This window comes from Lepidochelys kempii, chromosome 1 (assembly GCF_965140285.1).
Source record: "Lepidochelys kempii isolate rLepKem1 chromosome 1, rLepKem1.hap1, whole genome shotgun sequence".
Classification (NCBI taxonomy): Eukaryota; Metazoa; Chordata; order Testudines; family Cheloniidae; genus Lepidochelys; species Lepidochelys kempii.
In genome coordinates this window covers 159,203,530-159,228,095 of record NC_136380.1, presented here as the reverse complement: position 1 = coordinate 159,228,095, position 24,566 = coordinate 159,203,530, and the positions used below count along the sequence as shown (strand labels likewise).

At 39.2% G+C, this 24,566-nt stretch overlaps 1 protein-coding gene across 10 annotated transcripts in view; it reads right to left on the bottom strand.

Annotated features, from left to right (window-relative positions):
* The window catches only part of ZBTB21 (zinc finger and BTB domain containing 21), a 49,305-nt gene continuing 24,739 nt past the window's right edge, over positions 1 to 24,566 (bottom strand). For 5 of the 10 annotated variants that reach the window (XR_013636359.1, XR_013636360.1, XR_013636361.1 and 2 more), the window contains 2 exons: positions 18,258 to 23,982; positions 1 to 1,649 (listed from right to left, as the gene is read on the bottom strand). Coding sequence is in view for 1 of the 10 variants with exons in the window: in XM_078854461.1 (XP_078710587.1) it covers positions 20,802 to 23,969 (3,168 nt within the window). In the remaining 9 variants the exon portion in view is untranslated. Of the gene's footprint in view, positions 1,650 to 14,614; positions 23,983 to 24,566 lie in introns of those variants that run through there. The other 5 variants (XR_013636365.1, XR_013636367.1, XR_012160793.2 and 2 more) reach the window with 5 other exon arrangements.

Here is a 24,566-nt window from a genome sequence, read left to right as displayed (position 1 = left end):
GTGGAGACTTCTCCTTTCACACTCCCTGTCCTAGATCAGATGCTGGTGGGCATGTTGGGCTTCTCCTCTCCCATTCCAACCACTCTCAGCTCCTTCCTCCACCCCTTCCCACTCTTCTTCTCTTTTGAAGAGCACTGCATCCAACTCTTCTCTCCTCTCCCATTCAATGCTGCTGTTATCAACCATCCACCCAACTCCTCCCCATCAGCCTTTCTATCTGATTTTGACTCCTGGCTCTTTCACTTCCTCTCCTCATAATCTCCCACATTTATCTTTGGTGACTACAGCTTCTATGACCCCATCCCATCCCACCTCCTCACTTCCCTAATGCTGACCCTCATTTTTTATATTACCCTTGTCCTCAAACTCTCTCTCCTCTGGTTCTTCCCTTTCACAATACAAACTTGCCTTAGTCTCTCCCAATTTAACAACCGCCCTTGACCCCCACTTACCTTCTTCAATTACTATCCCAGCTCCCTTCTTCCCTCCATTTCTAAGAACGTTGACACATTGTCTGCAATTGCTATCAGAAATTTCTCTCCTCCCATTGCATCCTAGACCCTGCTCCAGTCCAGCTTCTGGCTCTTGCACTCCACTGAAATGTTTCTCACAAAAGCCTCTAATGACTGCTAATCGCTTTCTAGCTAAAGCTCAGAATCAGTACTCCAGTCTCATCCTCCTTGACCTGTCAGGCACTTTCAGCACTGTCGATCATGCTCTTCTTTGTCAAACTTTGTCCCCCTTTGGCTTCTGTGCCTCTGTCCTCTCCCAGTTGTTGCCGTACCTCTCTAATTACTCCTTCAGTGCGTCTTTCAGAGGATCCTCTTCATCCTCCTTCCCCTCCAGCTTTCTGAGGGGTTTCCAAAAGGCTCTGTCCTTGGTTCCCTTCTCTTATCCCTCTATGTCTTCTTTCTGGGTAATTTCAGCTGCAAACGCAAATTCAGTTACCATATCTCAATGCTGACAATTCACAGATCTACCCCTCTACTCCAGATTCGCCTCCTTCTGTCCAAAATAAAATCTTGGCTCGTTTTTCTGGTCTCTTCTTGTGGCTGGCCAGCCAGTTTAAAATCACCATGGCCAAAATGTAACTTTTAATCTCTTTTCCCCAAGCCTTCCCAGCTATCTCCTTTCTCAACCATTGTGAACAACATCACCATCCTGACTGTCCCTCAGGCCTGAAACCTGTGCATCATCTTTGACTCAGACCTCTCTCTTGGTCCTCATCTCTAGGATTTATGTACAGCTTGCTCGTTCTGCCTGCATAGCATCTCTAAAACAGGGCTTTTCCAGTCCATCCACACAGCTAAAACTCTCATACAGACACTCATCATTTCACATCTCTATTATTGCAACATCCTCTTCACTGACCTTGACAAATGCACTCTTGCTCTACTTATATCTATTCAAAATGGTGCTGCAAAGTTAATTTTCCCAGCTCATCACTTTGACCATACTACTCCCTCTTTCCTTTTTGTCAGTAGATATTTGATCTGTCCTACTCTGCTTTTGCTCATATAAAAAATTAAAGCATTTCCACCTCAATGAAGTTTTCATATGGATGTCATTCAGTTTTTCTTTGGCACCTGCTCCCAAATACTCACATCTCTCAAATAGGTTATGCATCAGTGGCTCTTGGGAGCATCCCCCTAGGTCAGAAAATTGGTCTTTTAGTTTTGCTACAGTATCAGATTTGTAATACATGTATGGTCCAAAATGATATCCCAAAATAAACCAGTTATGCCCCATAAATATCATTGTTGACAAATGGGATGAGTTTTCAAAACAGATCAATCATGATATTTAACTTTGACAAATCATAATTCCATATTCTTTAATGCGGAGCTGCAAAGCCATATCTCAAAATGTACTGCTAACAACACTGGACTCGATGTGCAGTGCCAAACCGCAGTGCCAATAATCTTATGTGCCCATAATTCTCTTTGAAGTCATGAATGCAAATGAATACAGGATTGGACCCACTGTAGTTAGGAATAAATAAAATAGACAAGTATTAAACTACTGGCAAAATAATTTATTGATCTTTGTGTTCATCGAAAAAAATTGCTATTTCATCAGTTATTTTCAGAAGCTTCTTATCATTTCACCACATGAAAACAATTCACTTCTTTCTGCAGGAGCAGGGCTATCCATTTCTCACTCTCCCACATCTGGGTAAACAATCTGCTGCTAAGTGGTCCTAAGTTTGTGGACAGTTCCAACTGAACGACTGCTGGCATGCATCTGATTTAGAACTGCTGATTGTTTCTTTGGTACCCGTACATGGTGATGCAGGATCTAGGGAAAATGTTTCTGTTGCAATTACTTATAATTTATATGATTGTAGTGCAAAAACAGTGTGTTTTTCAGACTTTAGTATAGCATCATGTGTTTATAAAAACTAAATCAAGCCAGACACATTTGATTGATTTTGTTGTTTTTTTGACAGAAAAATGAACAGAAAGTAAGAGGGGAAAACAATAGATGGAGGACTATGAATAAAATGGAGTGTGACAGTCTTTGTACCCACACAGGCTCTGAATGGGTGAATATGGGGCTGATAGGCCAATCAACCCATCTGGTTGCACCTGGAAGGCTGGCCAGGCCCAACTAAACTTGAGTCACAGCTGGGGAAGGAGCTCGGTAGTTAGTATAAAGAAAGGAAATCTGAAGCAGAAAGAGGGTACTATCAGGGTCAAAAATGGATAAAGGACATATGTAACAAAAAATTGAGAGAACTACAAATTTTTAATCATGGGAAACCAAATTGGAGCTGGACAGTTAAACCCCCATCTGTGGAGTTGGAATTGTATGAAAAAACGAAGGAAAGAAAAAAAATCTTACATTATGATCAATGACATTTCTGAATCTATTTATGAAAATGGGGCCAGCTTTACCAAGTCAATCCAGATTCTACGGATCAAAAGATGACAGCGCAAGTAGAGTGGGAACAGCTTTCTGTGTTCCTAGTCTTGGAATCCAGAAATCTACAAGGATATTGAATTATATGACCATTCTCATGGCTGAACTAATGGGGAAAATGTTGGCACTAACCTGGATAAGAGATAGGCAATCAGCTGCAGCTGTCATTTTATCTGATCCTTGTCAGGTATTATGACAATCGGAACAGGTATTTTGGAAAGCAGAAATGTCATAAGTGAAATAATGTTCCTAACTACAGAATTAAACCAAGCAGGTATCTGTGTAACAATAGCATGGATTCTTGTGTATATTGGAATATCTGGAAATGAGACAGATGACAAAGAAGCAAAACAAGCTCTAAAAGTGAGAAGGTGGGTATCAAGAAACTCTTAAGCAGACAAGAATTTTAAAGTGTAGTCATGAAGGAGCTTTGAAAGGAATGGCAAGAACAATGGACTAAGGAAACAAAAGGATGAAGTTTTTATGGTGTATGCTCAGAAACAGAAGATAATACTATACTCCACAGCCAGGGTACAAAAAAAGAAGTAGTCATTTTTAGTGTTAATATTTAACGCACAATGACCTACTAAGCTATTTGTGTTCAAGAGACATAAAGATGTGCTGTGTATTGCGTGCAAAACCAAAGAAACTGTTGATCATGTTCTATGGCATTGTGGGCAATATTCTATGGAACGAAAGTTTCTTTACAAAAAATTTAGTTGACTTGAAATCAAAGATTTTTCTCTAAAAGGACCAATGAGAATGTCAGGAAAATGAAACAGTGCTTTGCTGTGTTTCCTTAAGAATACTAGACTGAATGAAAGGATATTAATAACATGGCTAAAAATGAATGAAGAAAGTTGAGGTCATAGCCTCATGTAATGAGGCTGCTCTGTCAAAAAAAACAAAGACAAGGAAAGAAGCTGCAGGGAGAAACTCTGCAATCACTCTCTGGGACTAGAGAGACCAGGAGGATGAAGAAGGAAGGCCAGGGGGACAGTTGGCCCTGAGATCCTCTCTGGAATAGGGAAGTCTGGCACAAAAGAGAGGAAGCAGCCCTGGGGATGGAGCAGGTTGTGTTGGTGAGGAGTCCTGATAAAAGGGCAGGATCAGGACTTCCAGGGAGAGAGCCCTGGGAGGTATTTAACTCAGGAACTATATAAGGGAAACGTAAGAGGTATGAAAGGTCAAACTCATGGAGGGCAGAAGTTGGGTTTAGTTATACTTTTGGTTTGGGATTTGTTGGGGGAATTCCAGGGGGAAAGTCCTGTGAGTCCTGGCCCTGAAAGAAGGGTGAACTTAGAGAGTTCTGTGGGAGAGGCGTGCTGACAGACTATGGTAGGCAGAAGTCCTAGAAGGCAGCAGCAAGGAGTCAGAAGGAGCAGACTGATTGCTGGTTATTGAGTCCCTGGACTGGAACTCAGTGCAGAGGGTGGGCTTGGAAGCCTTCCCACCCCAAGAAGGGGATAAGGACAGTTGAAAGCCCTGAGAGAAGGGATATAAGGACCACAGGGCTCAAAGTGGAGAGCTGAAGACCTTCTGTTGGACATTGGACTCTTATTTGTTCAGTTAGACTTTCTGTTACCAAAGGATGGGACTAAAACATGATGCAGCTGGAGGGCCGAGTCATGAGAAGAGGCCATCACTGCAGGACCAGTGACAGTTGGTAAGGGGTGCTCCACAGGAGAGAACTGCCATGCCACACTCAGCCACGAGGGCATGCTCTAGCAGAGTTCACTCTTCCACATGGTATACTTTACACCCTCTGACACTCAGTTTAGACTCCCCAAGACCTAGTTGCCTCTGCTCCACCTGAGTATAAAGGAGTTTAAGTTGGTGATATTTACACACTGAGGAACTGATATTTACAGGTTGTAAATTACAGTAGACCTTATTCTAATTTACATTTTCTTCTGACTTCTTAATATGCACCAACTCAGATTCCCTTACACAAGAATGGAGTGGGTATAAGAAGATCTAGGGAGAGTCTGAGTACAAACTGCTCTAACTTACACATCCTCACAGGGGACTTCTGGATTTGATGCATACTTGAATTTTTATAAAGCATTTTATACAGTTTCTCACACAACTTACTCTTTGATGAGGTTGGATAGGAAGACTTCAATGTGGATCAGAAAGCGGCTGAAGGGCTGTAAATAAAGGGTATTTATAAATGTCACTATACTGAGTTGGAGAAGTTGTCTAGTGGGGTTCCACAGGGATAGGTGTTACTGCAATTCTTATTTAAAAGCTATAGTAAACTGGAAGAGGGAATAAACAGCATGTTAATTAAATTGGCACAGTGAGAGAAGTACAATATGCCATTGAGGACAGAAATAACAGAAGGATAAGGAACATGATTCAACTTGGCAAAATAAAAGCATTGCCAACAATGATCCCAAACAGAGATACTCAAGGGAAGGAGAACTCTGTAAAGCATTAATAGCAACAGAGATTTAGTGGCTTTAGGATACATCAAATTAGACATAATGTCACCGTGCAATTTCCTGAGAAGTGGCTGCCAGTAGTGCAGACGCAGAGTGTGTCCTTTCTATTAGACAGAAGGCACTCAGCCTGGAGATGAAGATTTTTGACTTCGGCCCCTCTACATCAGGATTCTCTTGCAGTTGGTTCCCCAGAAGAATCACAGGGAGGATAACAAAGAAAAGAGAACATGGAACTAGGCCTCTGCTAGACAATCCCATTTTCCCTCCCACAGAGAACATTGGACAGGGGGACCATCAGGTGAAATAACTATGCTGACTCTCTGTTCCCCTCTCAAGGACTCGGTATCCCAAGCAGTCCCTCCAAAGTTTTCCCTAGACTGAGGCCCCACCCTACCCCATCCTCTGTGCCTTCCAGGAATCTGTGTATTTTTGTGCCCCTCAGCAGGCCCTTGTGCCCCTTCCCCTTTCCATTTTGTCCAAGGTGGATGATTTGCTTGGGGGAAAAAGACTGGGCTCAGACCTCAAAGATGTCTTCTCCTTCTCCTTTCCCTCCACCATATGTCCCCATCCATGGACTGAATGCTCCCTGGAGAGTTTCTTTAAGACTGGGATTATTTAATGTCACACATGGACTAGATTTTCAAAATTACCCTCATGGAAAAGAGCAGTAGAGAATAAACATTCTGAATTGCTCACCTTACAAGAGATGGGTAGAAGTGAAAAAGCATTACCAGTGTATCCTTTTATCTCTAAGATGGTTGAGACCAGCTTTGCATCCCCAGTTGGAATGGCCTACTGCCCAGGTGACCTACTAGTTGGATTTAGGCATTCAGGAGGTGTGGCTTTTACATGCTAAGATTAACTCAGCAGTTGCCTCCCATTCAAAGCAATATGGCCTATCTTTGGTCTCCAATATGTCTCTATAGGATGCCTTAAACAGAAGGTGGAGTTGGCCATTCTGAGAACGTTCAGGCTAGGAGGCACAAATAGGCATGAACACCTATGCCTCATGTATGTCTAGGGTGGCTTATTGAGATCCAGCCTGAGAAAGAAACCTACTTTAGGCTTCCCAGGCTTTTATGCCTTAATCTCTCCAAGCATCTCCTGGAAGTCAATAGACTGAACAACATGGCCCATTTCATCCACCTGGGAGCCAATAACCAGAGGCTTCTGTCATGGCATATAGAACTGTCTTTGAAGCTTAAATTCCTAGCTCTTGCCAATAACAGGCAATCTCATGGAATCAGAAGCTCCAGGGGCTCAAAAGCAGTTACTTAGAAAAAAAATTGGGGGGTTAAATATTTCACTTGCTGAAAAATGCAGTTTCGGTCACGTGGAAACGATTTGTGAATTTGGCACAAATTCACCACATAATTTCATCCAAGAAAAGAAAATTGGGATTAAATTCACAAAACAACCAGAGGAGGAGGTATTGCTGCTGCCCTTTATAACTTTTAGACCAGTGGTTAGGGTCCTCACCTGGGACAGGGGTTCGAATTCCTGCTTCCAGGTGAATGCCCTACCTACCAAGTTGTTGGCTATACTGAGGTGAGTTTCTCTTAATTTCTCCTGTTGAAGCTTTTCCACTTTGTGTAAATATTTAACTATTCATTGGAGCAGGGACTTAAACTTTTGGGTTTCCTACAGCCTCGGGGAATGCATATAGAGTGCTATAGAGTCATTCTCAGGCACACATTTTCTCTCTAGGTCCAATGATTATTCAAGTAGTGAAACAGCTTTAACAGGAGAGATTGAGAGAGTGACCCCATCCCAGATCAGCCAATAGTCCAGAGCAGGGATTTGAACCCAAGTCTCTCCCTGCAAAGTGAGTGCCCTAATTACTGGTCTAAAAGTTATGAGGGAGCGCAGGGGCACAGCACCTTCTCCTCCAACCATTCTGTAAATAGAGCCCTTTAAAAATGCCTGGCAACAAAACATTTCAGCTGAAATGACATGTTTTGTTTGACCTGAAATGGATTATTTCAAATTGCTGAAAATTTTGGATTTGTTTAGATTCAAATTGATTTCCTCCCTCCCCCCATTTTTTTTCAGAACTGCCAGCGAACTGTAAAATCAGTTATTCACCCAGATCTGCTAAACGAAAGGTGTCTAAACTGTAGAAGATGCCATGTGGAAGAGGCATGATCATCAACCTAAGATGCCATGTGGAAAAGGCACGAACATCAACCTAATGTTTGTTATTCTCTCTCCTTAGATACAACAGATGTTACTGTTGTGTTGTTATTCCAAGAAGGATGATCTGCTGACTGGTCTGGATTTCTGGGCTTTAGTCTATTAACAGCCTTGCAAAAACGAAACATATGACACTAAACTGGAGTCTTGTTCTTCTTTCTCTTTTACGTAATCACTGCTGCTGAGGTACCAGTATCAAGGCAGTAAGTCTCTTGTTACTTATTTGCAGATATTTCCCTCCTGACTCTCTTTTCTTCTCTTTCCCCTTCAAAATTAAACATTCTCCAATAGAAGGAGAATTGAATATCTTAGGAAATAGGTAATGAAACAGTTTTCAACCCCTAGGTCACCAGTTCAAATTATGACCAGGTCAGTAGCCTGAAAGATCTGATGATTTCATGGCTGCTCAATCATTCATGGGATACAGCTGTAGGTAGGAGGAAGGGCAGTGTAGATACAAGTCTAATAGGTTATACTGGTAGTAAAATAACCGTGCCTAATAGGGTACAGAATGTGAGTGAGGCCAAACAGCAAAAATTAAGATGTTTGTACACTAATGCAAGGAGCCTAGGTAACAAAATGGAGGAACTAGAGTTACTGGTGCAGGAAGTGAAACCAGATATTATAGGTATAACAGAGACCTGGTGGAATAGTAGTCATGACTGGGCTACAGGTATTGAAGGGTATGTGCTGTTTAGGAAAGACCGAAATAAAGGTAAAGGTGGTGGAGTAGCACTGTATATCAATGATGAGATAGAATGTAAAGAAATAAGAAGCGATGAAATGGATATGACTGAGTCTGTCTGGGCAACAATTAAATTGGGGAAGAAAGCTATTAGAGCCTCCCCTGGGATAGTGCTTGGGGTGTGCTATAGACCGCCGGGATCTAATTTGGATATGGATAGAGCCCTTTTTAATGTTTTTAATAAAGTAAATACTAATGGAAACTGTGTGATCATGGGAGACTTTAACTTCCCAGATATAGACTGGAGGATGAGTGCTAGTAATAATAATAGGGCTCAGATTTTCCTAGATGCGATAGCTGATGGATTCCTTCAACAAGTAGTTGCTGAACCGACTAGAGGGGATGCCATTTTAGATTTGGTCTTGGCGAGTAATGAGGATCTCATAGAGGAAATGGTTGTAGGGGATAATCTTGGCTCAAGTGATCATGAGCTAATTCAGTTCAAACTGAATGGAAGGATTAACAAAAATAAATCTGCAACTAGGGTTTTTGATTTCAAAAGGGCTGACTTTCAAAAATTAAGGAAATTAGTTAGGGAAGTGGATTGGACTGAAGAATTTATGGGTTTAAAGGTAGAGGAGGCCTGGGATTATTTTAAATTAAAGCTGCAGAAGCTATCGGAAGCCTGCATCCCAAGAAAGGGGAAAAAATTCATAGGCAGGAGTTGTAGACCAAGCTGGATGAGCAAGCATCTTAGAGAGGTAATTAAGAAAAAGCAGAAAGCATATAGGGAGTGGAAGAAGGGAGGGATCAGTAAGGAAAGCTACCTTATTGAGGTCAGAATATGTAGGGATAAAGTGAGACAGGCTAAAAGTCAAGTAGAGTTGGACCTTGCAAAGGGAATTAAAACCAATAGTAAAAGGTTCTATAGTCATATAAATAGGAAGAAAACAAAGAAAGAAGAAGTGGGACCGCTAAAAACTGAGGATGGAGTGGAGGTCAAGGATAATCTAGGCATGGCCCAATATCTAAACAAATACTTTGCCTCAGTCTTTAATAAGACTAAAGAGGATCTTAGGGATAATGGTAGCATGATAAATGGGAATGAGGATATGGAGGTAGACATCACCATATCTGAGGTAGAAGCGAAACTCAAACAGCTTAATGGGGCTAAATCGGGGGGCCCAGATAATCTTCATCCAAGAATATTAAAAGAATTGGCACAAGAAATTGCAAGCCCATTAGCAAGAATTTTTAATGAATCTGTAAATTCAGGGGTTGTACCATATGATTGGAGAATTGCTAACATAGTTCCTATTTTTAAGAAAGGGAAAAAAAGTGATCCAAGTAATTATAGGCCTGTTAGTTTGACATCTGTAGTATGCAAGGTCTTGGAAAAAATTTTGAAGGAGAAGGTAGTTAAGGACATTGAAGTCAATGGTAAATGGGACAAAATACAACATGGTTTTACAAAAGGTAGATCGTGCCAAACCAACTTGATTTCCTTCTTTGAGAGAGTAACAGATTTTTTAGATAAAGGAAACGCAGTGGATCTAATTTATTTAGATTTTAGTAAGGCGTTTGATACTGTGCCACATGGGGAATTATTAGTTAAATTGGATAAGATGGGCATCAATAGGAAAATTGAAAGGTGGATAGGGAATTGGTTAAAGGGGAGACTACAACGGGTCCTACTGAAAGGTGAACTGTCAAGTTGGAGGGAGGTTACCAGTGGAGTTCCTCAAGGATCAGTTTTGGGACCAATCTTATTTAATCTTTTTATTACTGACCTGGGCACAAAAAGTGGGAGTGTGCTAATAAAGTTTGCAGATGATACAAAGCTGGGAGGTATTGCTAATTTAGAGAAGGACAGGGATACCCTACAGGAGGATCTGGATGACCTTGTAAACTGGAGTAATAGGAATAGGATGAAATTTAATAGTGAGAAGTGTAAGGTCATGCATTTAGGGATTAATAACAAGAATTTTAGTTATAAGCTAGGGACGCATCAACTAGAAGTAACGGAGGAGGAAAAGGACCTTGGAGTATTGGTTGATCATAGGTTGACTATGAGCTGCCAATGTGATATGGCTGTGAAAAAAGCTAATGTCGTCTTGGGATGCATCAGGAGAGGTATTTCCAGTAGGGATAAGGAGGTTTTAGTACCGTTATATAAGGCACTGGTGAGACCTCACCTGGAATACTGTGTGCAGTTCTGGTCTCCCATGTTTAAGAAGGATGAATTCAAACTGGAACAGGTACAGAGAAGGGCTACTAGGATGATCCGAGGAATGGAAAACTTGTCTTATGAAAGGAGACTCAGGGAGCTTGGCTTGTTTAGCCTAACTAAAAGAAGGTTGAGGGGAGATATGATTGCTCTCTATAAATATATCAGAGGGATAAATACCAGAGAGGGAGAGGAATTATTTAAACTCAGTACCAATGTGGACACAAGAACAAATGGATATAAACTGGCCACTAGGAAATTTAGATTAGAAATTAGACGAAGGTTTCTAACCATCAGAGGAGTGAAGTTTTGGAATAGCCTTCCGAGGGAAGTGGTGGGGGCAAAAGATCTATCTTGCTTTAAGATTAAACTCGATAAGTTTATGGAGGAGATGGTATGATGGGATAACATGGTTTTGGTAATTAAATATTCATGGTAAATAGGCCCAATGGCCTGTGATGGGTTTTTAGATGGGGTAAGATCCAAGTTACCCGGGAAAGAATTTTCTGTAGTATCTGGCTGATGAATCTTGCCCATATGCTCAGGGTTTAGCTGATCGCCATATTTGGGGTCGGGAAGGAATTTTCCTCCAGGGCAGATTGGAAGGCCCTGGAGGTTTTTCGCCTTCCTCTGTAGCATGGGGCATGGGTCACTTGCTGGAGGATTCTCTGCTCCTTGAGGTCTTCAAACTACAATTTGAGGACTTCAATAGCACAGATATAGGTGTGAGGTCTTTTTTAGGAGTGGTGGGTGAAGTTCTGTGGCCTGCATTGTGCAGGAGGTCAGACTAGATGATCATAATGGTCCCTTCTGACCTAAATATCTATGAATCTATGAATCTATGGGGTGTAGAATGAATTGTTGTTGGTCCATTTTCTATTGGGCAGGCGTCTGCATCTCAAAAATCACTATAATTGGCACACTTCTTGGCAGTCTAAGCAATGAGGCCAAGGACCGAACTAACACAGAAACACAGCTATCTGCTCAGTCTGCACTGTTATCCTTCCAGAACAAGATTAAAGCACATTGGTAAAGCGGCCTGGTGAACGAAGTAAAAACTAGAGCAGAAGAGAGTGAGGGTACAGCTGGGTAGTTTTCATAAAATTCCTGTGGAAATTTCCTCCAATTCTGTGAAACCACATAAAGCAAATTTCCATGCCTGCAGTTCCTGAGTAGTTGATGTTTTATTTGAATGTGGAACTTGTTTAGAAGTTAAAGCCTCTTAAAAAATATATTTGTCCATCCAGCTGGTGTAACGGATGTGACATCACCGGCTCAGGGTACTGGTTCCTCCTAGAGCCCGTGAACTGCAGCTACTACCACTAGCCACCCAGTCCCCTATTGTGGTTTACGGGATAAAGTTGCTTTTTTCTCCCTGTAGTTAAGTTTACTCATATCTTTCAGAACAGTATCCTCTTGCAGACCTATGAAATTATTTTTGGAATCTATTATGCCTCTGTTAAGGATGAGACTTTTCTTGACTTCGAGCTATTCTTTACACTTTTCTTTTCTTTCTTAATTGCACTTTCTTCTTTCTATTTGTCCCATTCAAATTTCTCCTGAAACAAAGGGTCTGAATAAAATCAGAAAAGATATAGTTTCCTGCTTGTGCCATTCTGGCTGTCGGGTTCAGTGAAGAACCAGGCCAGTACTCAGCAATGGCAAAACTGCACAAGTTTAATTACATTGGGGTGCAATTCAAGTCCCTACATTTGCAGCCAGAGGAACCTCCACACGCAGACCTCTCCTCTCCCCTCTTGAAGGTGGAGTAAGCACTCTCCCTTCCGCCATCCCCTGTACCCCACACACGGTGCTCTGGGGGAACTTGAGGACTGAGGTTGAGGACCTTTATTAGGAGATCTGGGGCACCTGTGGCTAGAAGGAGGCCCCACTAGTGCAGCTCCATTAGAGTCATGTTGCCAGAGTGATAGAGATCAAAGCTGGTGTTGATGCTTGGGAAGCTGAAGGGTTTCTGGGTAGGTTTCAAAACCTGTTCTGTAAGAAGCAAGCCTTGTCCCTCTAATGGGGCAATGTTGGAGAAATTTCAGTAGGGGTTCCTTGTGGAAATTTCCTTCCCTTCAGTCTCCTCCCCCAGATTTTACCATAGAGAGGGTGATCTAGCTCATTCCCAGATATCGCCATTTGAAACTCACAAAATAAAGATAACCTTAAAAAACTCAAAGGTAATTGTGCATGGAGGGAAGCAAGGACAAGACTAGAGGGACCAACTCTGAGCACTCACTACATTTGATACCCTTGAATATCAGCACAACATACTGATTATGGTTGAGGGGTTTATTATATCATGAACCCGCCTATCTAAGGTACTCTGTGACCTATTTTTTCAACCTACCTAATTAAGAAGGGGAAAATATGATGCATTTGTTGTTCTAGTAGCTAATACTTTGAAAGTTTGCCTGGCCAGAGAGTATTTTAGTACATACGTACCACTGGAAACAATGGTATCATCCCCAAAAGGTAGCATTGGCCTTTAATATCTGCCACATCACATTCTGTAGTTAAAAAATGGTGGCTGGTAATGTTCTGTGGATGCGGCAATAAGTGGAATTTACTGGATCCAGCTGTGGAGCAAAAGTTGTGATAAGTGAGGGGCGAAAAAGTAAAAATCAAAAAATTAATCATCTAGATGTGCACATTCCTTACTAAGTGGTCTTGTGCCTTTCCTCCCCCTTTGATATGTTTCTTGACCCTTATGCCGAACCTAGGCTGTATACTCTTCAGGGCAGGGACTGTGACTTTTTCTTCTTTTTGTGAAGTGCCTAGGCAGATCTCTAAGTCCTCAGTAATAATAATGGAGAAGGACTTCAGGGGGACTGTTTGTATAATGGTTGTAGAAGCAGGGGCCTGATTTGCAAACTAATATCACCTAGTTCTTATACAGCACTTTACCAAAGAGGTCAGTATCATTATCTCCATTTTACAGCTAGGAAAATTAAGGCACAAATAAGTGAAATCACTTGCCCAAAGGCACTGAGGAAGCCAGTGGCAAAGCCAGAATTAGAACCCAGATGTCTAGGTCCCAGTGGCTCTATCCACTAGACCAATGTTTCAGTACAGGGGACTGGGGTGGTATGTTACTTTTCCTTTGCCTCATACAATCAGTCCTTTCTTTTATTCATAACCGCACACACTTCAGTTTGGGCAGTGTTAGGGTCATGCTCTCTTCTTGTGCTGCAATGCAAAGGAAAGGATCTTCCTCTGAAGTGCCTAGCAGAAAACAGTAATCTCATCCTGGCAAGAGAGAAAAAAATGGATACTCCAAACTTCAGGTTCATTCATGTGATAAACTACACACTCAAAACAGTAAAATAAAACATTTCCCCCTTCAGTTGGGGATGAAGAGAAAGATAATATTATAGGGACCCTAATTTGCGCCTTTGAGGATTTTTAATCTCCACTGACTAGTACCTTGCTCTGTGGTTAGGTTCACACGAATCAGGTATTTAAAAAAAATATATTGTTGGCTGTGTTCAGTCATGCACGCACACCAAACACCTGCATCAAGAAAGGGGGTCATGTCTTGTTTAATTTTCAAAAATTGCAGTATTAAGCCTTCGTTGTTTGCTTTATAGATAGTTAGGAAGTAGAAAGACTCCAGTCCACTCAACCTGTAACTTATTTTTATGGTATTAGTATTATTTTTCATACCCCTCTTCTTGTAAATTAAACTACCTTAGTACTGGAAGTAGAGCATTTTTAAAGAAAAAAAAATATCAGAAACCTCTAAATTATCTGAAATAGCTTTGCTGTATTATCATTTTGTGATTTTAAGTCTGGTGTCTTGTAACCTAGAAGGGTTAGAAACCAGTGCTGTATTTCTTTAGAGGGAAGATCCCCAGCACTCTGTGGTATAAAGCCTTCTTTTCTAGCACTTGTGGGTCATAGGATATTAGACCTCTCAGTGGGGCTGAATGATCTTTTCCAGAAGCAAACATCTGTGTTGTAGAACCCCTTTCAACAAGGGGTCCCTGGTCGTGCAGCTCTGATGGAATCATGCTATTGTGTTCATGTGTTTGAAGACAGAGTGAGTATGGAGGCCAGAGCAGCTGTGGATGCAGAGGGATTCTGTGTGGATGCCTGTAGCCTAAGAATCCTCATGGCTCAATGGTGGATTCCACAACCTATTTTGTGAAAGAATGGGGGTGGGTAAACCCCATCCCCCGTGACAACGACGGATTCTTCTCTATGTGAGGCGACTCCTCCCCCTGCATTCTCTCCTATAAGTTTTAATACAGGAAGTGGTGGCAATAAGAACTCTATTTACTCCAATGGCAGCACTACCAGGTCCCTCAATTGTTCCCCAACAGTATATTTAAAACATTTAGTTCAATCCAGTTTTAGATAACAGAAGGCAGGATTTTTAGAAGCACGCAGTTGACCTTACTCTGTTGCCACTGAAGTTAAGTTTTACCATTGCCTTCAATGGAAGCAGAGATAGATCAATGGTACAACTCCCTTTGACTGCAATGAGAACAGAATTAAGCTAGTGCTGACATTTTTGAAAACCCTACCCACAAAGCACAGGGTTTGTTGATGTAAAAGTATATTTTCTATGCCACTTCACTTTCTTTATAATATTTCAATAAGATACTTACTAAAAAACAAACATAAAACATTATTTTAATCCTAAACATACCAGCTAAAAATAGTCATGCTGTATATACAAAGCATACAGACTGAAACATACCCTTTTGTGAGCAAAATTCCCACCCCACTATAAATAATATCAAATTTGCCAAAAGATTCCAACATGAGACAATAACTCAAAAGAAATAAGTGTAAGTTTATTGGACTCCAACATTTCTTAGTCAAAATCTAAGTAAAGAAAACACACAGTAGAAAAAGTCATACAAAGCAGCAATGGATTTACATTACATTAAAGGAAGAGTTATTCTACACTATTAAATCTCTGTCCTAAAAAAGTAAAAACCTATTAATTAAAATCCAACACTGATGTAACTGAACCAATATACAATGGCTACATGATATACAGGATTATAAAAACAGCTTTTATTTGTCTTAATTCTATAACACTTTAAAATGACAAGTGATTTTATGTAACTTTAAATTGGAAAATACTACAGTTTGCATGTTTATGCTGGATTATTCCAACTTCCACAAAGCGTAGGAGACTTTTTCCGAACTCTACAAATGATCCCATTTTTCTCGTTATTTTTAAAAGGGACACTGTCAAGGTTAGACTCTGAAGTTTTGGTTTTGTAACTATTCATAAGTTTTCAAATATTATATTTTAAAGGGTGTTTTAAATTTAACACACTGCTACAATGGTGGAAACCCAAACACAATATTTGTGCCAGAGTATGAGAAATAGAAAGGGAAACTGATTTGTCTGTTTTAACTGTCTCAGAATAGCAAAATGCAACAGATCCACAAAGCTCAGATCCATATTTCACACACATTGCCAAAGTTTGATGGTATCCCTACCTGGGATTTTCATGCCCAAACATCTTAAATGTTAACAACTGGGGTTTAAAAATTATATTAGCTTTATTAGTATCAAGTATTGGTAACACAGGTAAGGACATTTTACACTATGTTTATCTTGATAGTACAATTTTTGTCACAAGTCATTTTAAACAAACAAGAATCAGTAGGACTTCAAAACAAAACAAAAACCCAAATACTATCAGGCTGAGTTCAACACAAAATTTTTAACACTGATTCACTAATTACAACATAAAAGAAAACTATCTTGCTTTGATTTTCATCTAGATCTTCTGGTAAGAAAATGTAAACAGACAGTATAGGCACATGCCAGATTTTATAGGCACATGCCAGATATTTGCACCATAACTGCTAGTGCTCAGGAGTTAGGGCCATATTCTACACCCTTGTCCCACATGAGGAACGTCCACTGATGTCAACAGAAGTTTTAGGCAAAATCTTAGGCCTTGTCTACACTTACCGGGGGTTTGATGTGTGGCGATCGCTGCATCGGCGGTCGATTTAGCGTGTCTAGTGAAGACCCGCTAAATCGACCGCCGATCGCTCTCCCATCGACTCCTGTACTCCACCTGAACGAGAAGCACAAGGGGAGTCAACGGGAGAGCATCTCCAGTTGACATTGCGTAGTGTGGACCCCGCGGTAAGTAGATCCAAGTACATTGACTTCAGCTATGTTATTCACATAGCTGAAGTTGTGTAACTTAGACTGATCGACCCTGTAGTGTAGACAAGGCCTTAGAGTACAATACAGATCTGGAAGAAACCTGCACTTCTGCACTTCCTACTTGGGCAAAAAGCCCTCATAGATGTCAATGGGAGCATTGCTTAAGGAGGGAATGCAGGAGCAGGTTCCCTACAGCTGTGTATTTTGGTTCACTGGCGGGTTGTAAGGCTATAGTTGTGTTCTGAAACGAGACTGACAACTCAACTGCCATCTCTGAAGTTTAACTGTCTATTGTTTACTTTTAAAAATGTTACAAAATTAGAGCAGCAATACCATTTCATGTCCTTTCTCTATTTTGGTAAAATTGCAGAATTACACACTAACTATATATGTAGCCTTTATTCAGAAGAACATTCACTGATACAATTTTTGTTTCTACCATTTAAAAGTCCACAACATGTAATTATTTCCATTGCTTACTTTGAGTGGTTGATTATGGCCCCAATTCAGCACACCACTTAAGCATATGCTTAACGTTAATCATGTTTTAAGGCCCAATGACTGCAGTGAGACTTAAGCATATGCTTAGCTGAATCAGTACCGACATGAACTAGTTTTACTTCACAGGCCAATCCTGTTCCCACTAAAGTAAACAGGAATGGTCACTGACTTGAGTTGGAACAGGATGAGCCTCTGTCAAATTTTGTTGATGGAGGACAAAACAAACCAAGAAAGAATTAAATTCTAAAGTATATATTAAAACATCTGCATGTTTCTGTCATGCCATATGAAAAAGAGCACAAAACCTCAAAGTTTAAGCGAAATCATACAAACTTTCTGCAATTGTTAAATAATCAGACAAAAAGCCAAGGCCTTTAGTATCCAATTCACACAGTTGCAAAACTAAACAAAATATGATGAAGACAGGTTTTTTGTATCAATAATTTGCCTGTTATTCTTGTTATGGCCAAACTAGACATTCTTTAAAAGACCTTTATTGTAACTAACAATTTCTTCCATAATTTAACTTTTCTAACATATATTAAAATTACATGGAGTAGAAGAATATTTATCCATATCCTCCAAAGTAAACACTTCTGTCTCAGGGCTTTTTAAGATACTGTATAGATACTAATAGAAAACCAGAATTGATGTATAAATATCTCATATTTAAAACTTTATTTAGAGATCCTGTATTCCTTTACTGGACAACAAACAGGAACTAATTTTAAAAACAAAACAAAACACAGAACATGCTCAAAATTAAAAACAAACGTTTTTAAAAATAATCTAACAAACTTAAAAAGGAAACTAGTTATATCCACTTTTTTTCTGATTTTTACAATATATATTACACTTGGGGAAAAAAAAATCAAGACTTCTTCAAAATGTAGCACAAGGTTGTTAAATGTGTGCTATTTATAATCTTAGTATATACCAAAAATGCATCAAAGAAGTGCTTCAGTTGAAAATTATGGTTATTTGATAGCTGAACTGGTCATCATATTTTCTCTTAGAAGGGTATACTCATTCTTAGAAGGCTAGGTACAGACTGTCAACAAACTAAAAAGGAAATATCATGCTGTTTTGTACAGGAATCAATGGTGAAAACTTAGGCACCAATTTTAATACCTTGCTTTCACATTTTGTCCACATAGATTTCTTCTCCTAAAAGACATTTAATGTAAACACAAAACAATTATTTAGCTGTGCTAAATATATTTAACATGGCTTTATTTCATCTTGCTTTTGTTTAATAAACAAGGTTGAGTAATTATTATTTTACACTGAAATTATTTCTTTTCATTAAATGGTTTAGTTTTGTTAGTTGGAATTAAAAAAAGGAGTCACATCCGGAAGTGTCACCTATAAAAGTTTACATAGGAACCTTGTTTCATAGAATCATAGGGTTAGCAGGGACCTCAAGGGTCATGTAGTCTAACTGTAGTTTCGATTGCAGTTTTCATCTAAAAATATTTTCAGATTATTAGTGTAATCATATTTTCACATAATTCATCTGGAATAAGGAAAAACACCTATAGGTAGGTGTTAGTGTGTTTAGTAGCAGTTTTAGATTTTTTTTTAATCCTCCATGTTGTAGCAAAAGACTTTGTAGCTAATTATTGCAGTTTGCTGGTAGCAGAAAGTCTGAGGGTCATATTGTGCCATCCTTTTAAGCTGAACTTCCCAATGAAAATAAAGTGCTGTTTTAAAACAAACAAAACAAATGATGGCAAATATGGACTTTGATTGAGCAAGGTATCTAAGTACATGCCTAACTAACCACCCACTGAAGTCAACAGACCCACCCAGCAGCTTAAAGTTAGGCACCCATGCTCAATCTTGCTGAATCAGGCCCATTGGTCCTGAATATTATCATTGTTGTCCACACCTTTATATTTTGGGCCTCAGCCTACATTCCTTGTGACTTCTGTGGGAATTCTGGATGCTGAAGGAACACAGAATCAGAACCTTATAGGATTAAGGGCTTGATCCTGCTCCTACTGAAGTCCGCAACAAAACTCCTGTTGACTCTAGTAAAAGCAGGACTGGGACCTAATTACACAGTACTGAATGCAATACTTTCTTTTTTCTTTTCCCATTTGAAGGTGGCCTGGATCCAAAATGGACTGTCAAGTATTTCATCCATTTACATTCTCACGGTTTATTCTAATCCATTCCACTCAATTAAATTTAAAATACCAGCAGCAGAAAGATGGTTTTAACTCTGAGCTCCTAAACAAGAGAAGCACATTGTCAAAAGCAGGTGGAAAACTAATTCTGGACCCTTGCCATAGCTTCTGGCAAATATTGGATACTAATGATGCCAACTATTCCAATTGTGACTATTTTTAACCATTATTACCATGATTTTAAACAAACCCAAATTAACACTTCTAACACAAAGTATCACAAACAATAGAAAGTGTCAGAAAAGAAACAAATATTCTATACACTGTATTTACAAAAGCTGATGATTGTAGTGTGGTGCTTTTTCCTCTGCTTTGAACCAGATATGTATGTTTAATACAAAATTTAAATACATATTTTATTCATTTATACAGGTGTCTATATAAATATTTACATTTAATTTTTTTTAAAAAAACATATCTTTGTGCTAATGGCCATATTTACGGCCACACACAGGAGTTTATTTCACAACTCCTTCCCCCTACAAGCTTCTGCTATTCGAAGTAATATATTCATACATTCTATTGTACTTAGAATTACACACAACAGTACAAACCAGAGGAAACAAAATTGTGAATTGTCTGACATCCATTCAATGTTAGTTCATATTTATAAACAGTACTGTTGTTTGCATTATAAGTGCTGCTTTATTACAATGCTTGTAGTTACTGAACTATGTACAGTAAATTAGCCTTTGGGGCGTTCTATAAAGCAGCATACATTTTTTTCCAGAGTCTTCCTTAGAAGCTTCTATTTAAATGGCTGAAAGCAGGCTTGCTGCTCCTTTATATATAAAATCCAAGTATTAATATTGCTGATCTTAGATTCTATTGTATTTTGCACAAGTTCCATATAAGAACAAAACAATTCCACATTACTATAAAAAAACCAACAACATTAATTCCCAATAAGTGTCAGGATAACTCAAATTTGAGGTTTATTTGTTATTGCTAAAATATTACTAAAATCTAGATTACTAAAGAAAAATATTCCATCCACTTCTTTCTTAACTTCAAGTGCAGGGCTAATATTTATAGGGAGCTCAGGTGTTCATTATACTCAAAACAAGAAGTTGGTTACAATATAACACCACTATAAACTCACAGTTAGAATCCACATTTTTGTTCCTTTTTTGTTTTTAAAATGTATATATATATATATATATATATATATATATAGACACCACCGGATGAGGATCCATGCATACAATCAAGATGTGATCGGATTTCAATGTTAATGAAATTAAATTATACTGTTACTATAAGATCCCAGACAACAGTACTTTAAATTATACAAATTTCTATCTACTAACATCAAAGTTAGTTTACCTTAATCTTCAAATCCAAGCAGCATCATAAATCCATCTTTACTTTTTTGATGGTTCTTGTCCCCTTAGATTTCTAGTTTATATGGCATACTTCTGAAATATCCTGGAAACGGTCTCCATTTAACCAGCTTTTTACACTACCTGTTGAAGATCTCTAACTAATTGTGTGTCTGTTCATGGCTCCAAAGACTAAATGCAGTCTTGAATGTCCTGTGACAAAGTTTACACATATATTGTCTTTTGAATGTGATTGCTGAAAGTGGTGGAGCATGATAAAAGAGCGTGTCCGATTCTTGTGGAACAAATAATTTCTCAGTAGTAGTTGGGCTCTCAGACAAACCTGTAGGACTATCAGGCTCTAAGGGCTGGATTTTGGGTAGAGGTGGGGGTGGAGGCAGAGGTGGCGGTGATGGGGAGTTAGCTGGTGGACATATCTCAGAATCTTTATTCACTGATTCCTCTGCAGCCTGTGACATATGAGACTGGAAGTGGCTCCACAAACGGAAGTTGGTCCGGAAGGCCTTGTTGCACACATGACAAATAAATGGTTTTACAGAGCACAAAAGCTCCTGATGACGCTCCAACTGCTTGTGTACAGTAAAAATTTTTCCACATTTTTCACAGGGCCACAAGCCAGTGACTTTATTAGAAACTATTTCCTTAGCTTCTCTGTTGGTTTCAGTGACCTCATCCTCTATATCGTCTGCAGGCTCTTCTTTTACGTGAATTTTAAACTGTTTGGAAACACTTAGATCTTCAGGAAGGCATGAAGAATCTTCAGAATCAAAATTAATTTGTTCTGAAGAATCACTGAATACTCCATCTTCCTTCGCAGTAACAAAATTGTTCATTTTATTAGGTTCTGATTGAGAATGCAATCTTGAAGCATTAGTTATTTCACCATTGTGATCAAGAATAGGTAAAGAAAAATTCTCTGTTGGGGCCATGGTATTTTGATTGTGAACTTCAACTTGATGACGCCAAATACTAAAGGAGGATTTAAAAGTGCGCATACACTCAAGACAAGTGAGCTTCTTATATTCACACTTGCTTTCATGTTCATGCTTCAGCTCTGGAGAAGAAAATCTAAGGCTGCAATAAGGACAAACTGTTGCATTTCTACAAAGTCGCTCATGATTTCCCTGTTCAATAAGAGAGGAGAGCTTAGCATTACAAAGACGACACTGATAGACCTCTTTGTTTTCAACTGGACTTGCAATATGAATGTGCTCTTTTTGCTTAGAAGCCTTATTTCCTCCAATTGGTTTTTCCCCGGGATGCATTTTTATGTGCTGTTTAAATTGAGAGAGAAAACGATAAGCTTTCCCACAGTAGGTACAAATGTAGGCTCCTTTGGATCTTGATCTTAAGTTCCTTTTGATGACTTGCTGTGCTTGTGAACTGGACTGTCCCTGAAAACCTTGTTTGCCACGTCGTAGTTTAACAATCAGTGCTTTTTTAATCTCTCTCTCTCTCACAATATCAATTAATTTTCTTTGGAATTTTTCATCCAAGACAGCATGTGAACTGGAAGCAGGTGAGGGATTCTTCACAATTCCATGCTGTGTCTGGCAATGAGTCCATACTTTGAAGTTTGTGTGAAATCTCTTGTGGCATATATCACAAGCATATGGTTTCTCTGGATTATGATACATATTAACATGACGGTGAAGGCCTGCTGTAGATCTGAAAATCTTAAGGCAGTGCTTGCATTTAAACTTTTTGTTTGGTCTCACTTCTTCCAATTCACTGTATTCATCTTTACTAACATCAGAATCTGGAAAGTCAGCATCAAGACGCGTAGGACTTGAACTTTCCTCAAAATTATCCTCTGACCCAGGAGAACCATGCTCATTCACTTTCAATTTTTTAAATGGTAGCCTTCTATCTGCTTGAAACCTCCTTTTTGCTGGAAGTCTATTCATATCCCTATTATCATCCTCAGTTTTAAAAGGAAAGTCTTTACTGGCAGATGTTGAAGCATCTCCTACTGTAACTCTTATTATTTCAGAAGGCTCTGAAAGCGGGCTGCTAGGTTCAGTTTTTATTCGTACATCAGTTAGAGGAGAAGCTACCTCCCTATCAGTCGACTGAGAGGCACTAAAGGACCTAAGGCGGTGTGGGTGCATTACCTGTGTCTTGTCATCTAGGACAGCCTTTTCTGAAGACTCTTTCAAGGATGACTTTTGAGATATAACATTAAACGTTTTTCCCTGTGAGTCACTAGTCACCAATGATGATTCATGTGAAGCTTTTAAATCAATAGAAGATGAATAAATAGGAACCTGACTGTCCATGGACAATGACCTTCGAAGGAGACTTTTTACAAGTGGGCCACTCCGGTCAATACTTTGGTTTTCAGGACCTGATCCACTAGATGGAACCACTAGTCCTAATTTTGAGTAGTATAGCAAATTCCTATCTTCTCCTTGACCATTTCCTTTTCCTGTCTCTCGCAACAAAAATGTAGATTCTGATGAAGCATGCAGAGATAAGATTGGAGGACGTGGTCTTTTTAATGACATCTCTACAGCTTTTCCTCTTAGAAGCTGACCACTCACGCCTGGCTCATCACATGAAGTTTCTTTCTCAGCTAAAGGCTTTTGTGGCAATTCTGTGTTCCTCTTTACCAAGCCACTACTACTTTGGTCATCCACAGTTCCAGAAGGTTCATGAAGTTTGGTGTAGCTCACAGGACTGTCTTTTAGCCACCTCCTGTCACTTAATGATAAACTGTGAAGGGGTTCAATTGGTTTTGTTACTTGTGGTCTATTGTTTGTTTTGATGGCAATGGAGTGTGAGGGCTTAGAGCTATGGCTTAAATCATGTGTTTGACTGACATTTTTAACTTGTGCTTCATTTCTGCTCTGACAAACAATGACACTTCTCTTCTGAGAACTGCTTTCATCTTCTTCTTGAAACAATATTTTTTTAATGGGACATGCTGGAAAAGGAGCTTGAGGACTCTTAGAAACAATGTTAGTAAGAAAGGAAATGCCAAGGCTGTAGCCCAATTCTTGAACAGCTGCGAGACTGCTTTTCTCAACAAACAAAGACGAAGAGTAAATGTAGTTTAATACATTATCAAAAGCATCTGGTTCACAGAAGTCAAGCTGAAACACTGATTGGGACTCATTCTCTTTATTTGTGAAGAGAGTCTGGAAGTATTCACTGCTGGCAGCCAGAACATTTTTATGAGCTCTAAATTTTTGGTCTCCCACTATTAGAAGAACATCGCATAGCTGTCCTTTTAGACGTTCCTCATTCAAAGCACTTAAGAGAGAAATGGCATGTGCTGGGTTTATGTAATGCAAGAGCCCCTCCATGATTTGGATTTATCTGAAAAACGAAAATAAAGATAGTTATGGTCTGTTTTACACACACTTTTAAAATATAACATGAACCTATATAACGGCTTAGTTTCTGATTATAGTCCACATAGCTATTTTTTCATTAACATTAAAGAATTTTAAGTTTTGGGGCTATGCATGGGAATTAAAAGAACAAAAGCAATCTGAATTCATAACTCTAATAGATACACAGGCACGAAAAAAAGCAATTTGTGATTCTGCTTTTCCAATGCACCTTAAATAACCACTCTCCATTAAGATTATATCTGACCAATAAGGGCAGCTATGTTCTCTTCCTGTAGCTAGCATATGCCTACTTCTCTTTATACAGTAATACTCAATAAGTTGACTGAGCATGAAGGAAGTTTTTTTTCCTACCAATACTTCTGCAAAGACATATTAAAAAAATATTGCTAAAATTCTGAGTCTGAGACTTACAATATGGGTTAATTTTCAAATGTAACTCATTTTTGAGGCTAAACAAACTTGATAGTACCCTTTTAATTGAACAGGCTAAAGTTTTTTGTTGCTTTTTTAAAAATGATGGGGAAAAACTATCCTGCTTAATTGTCT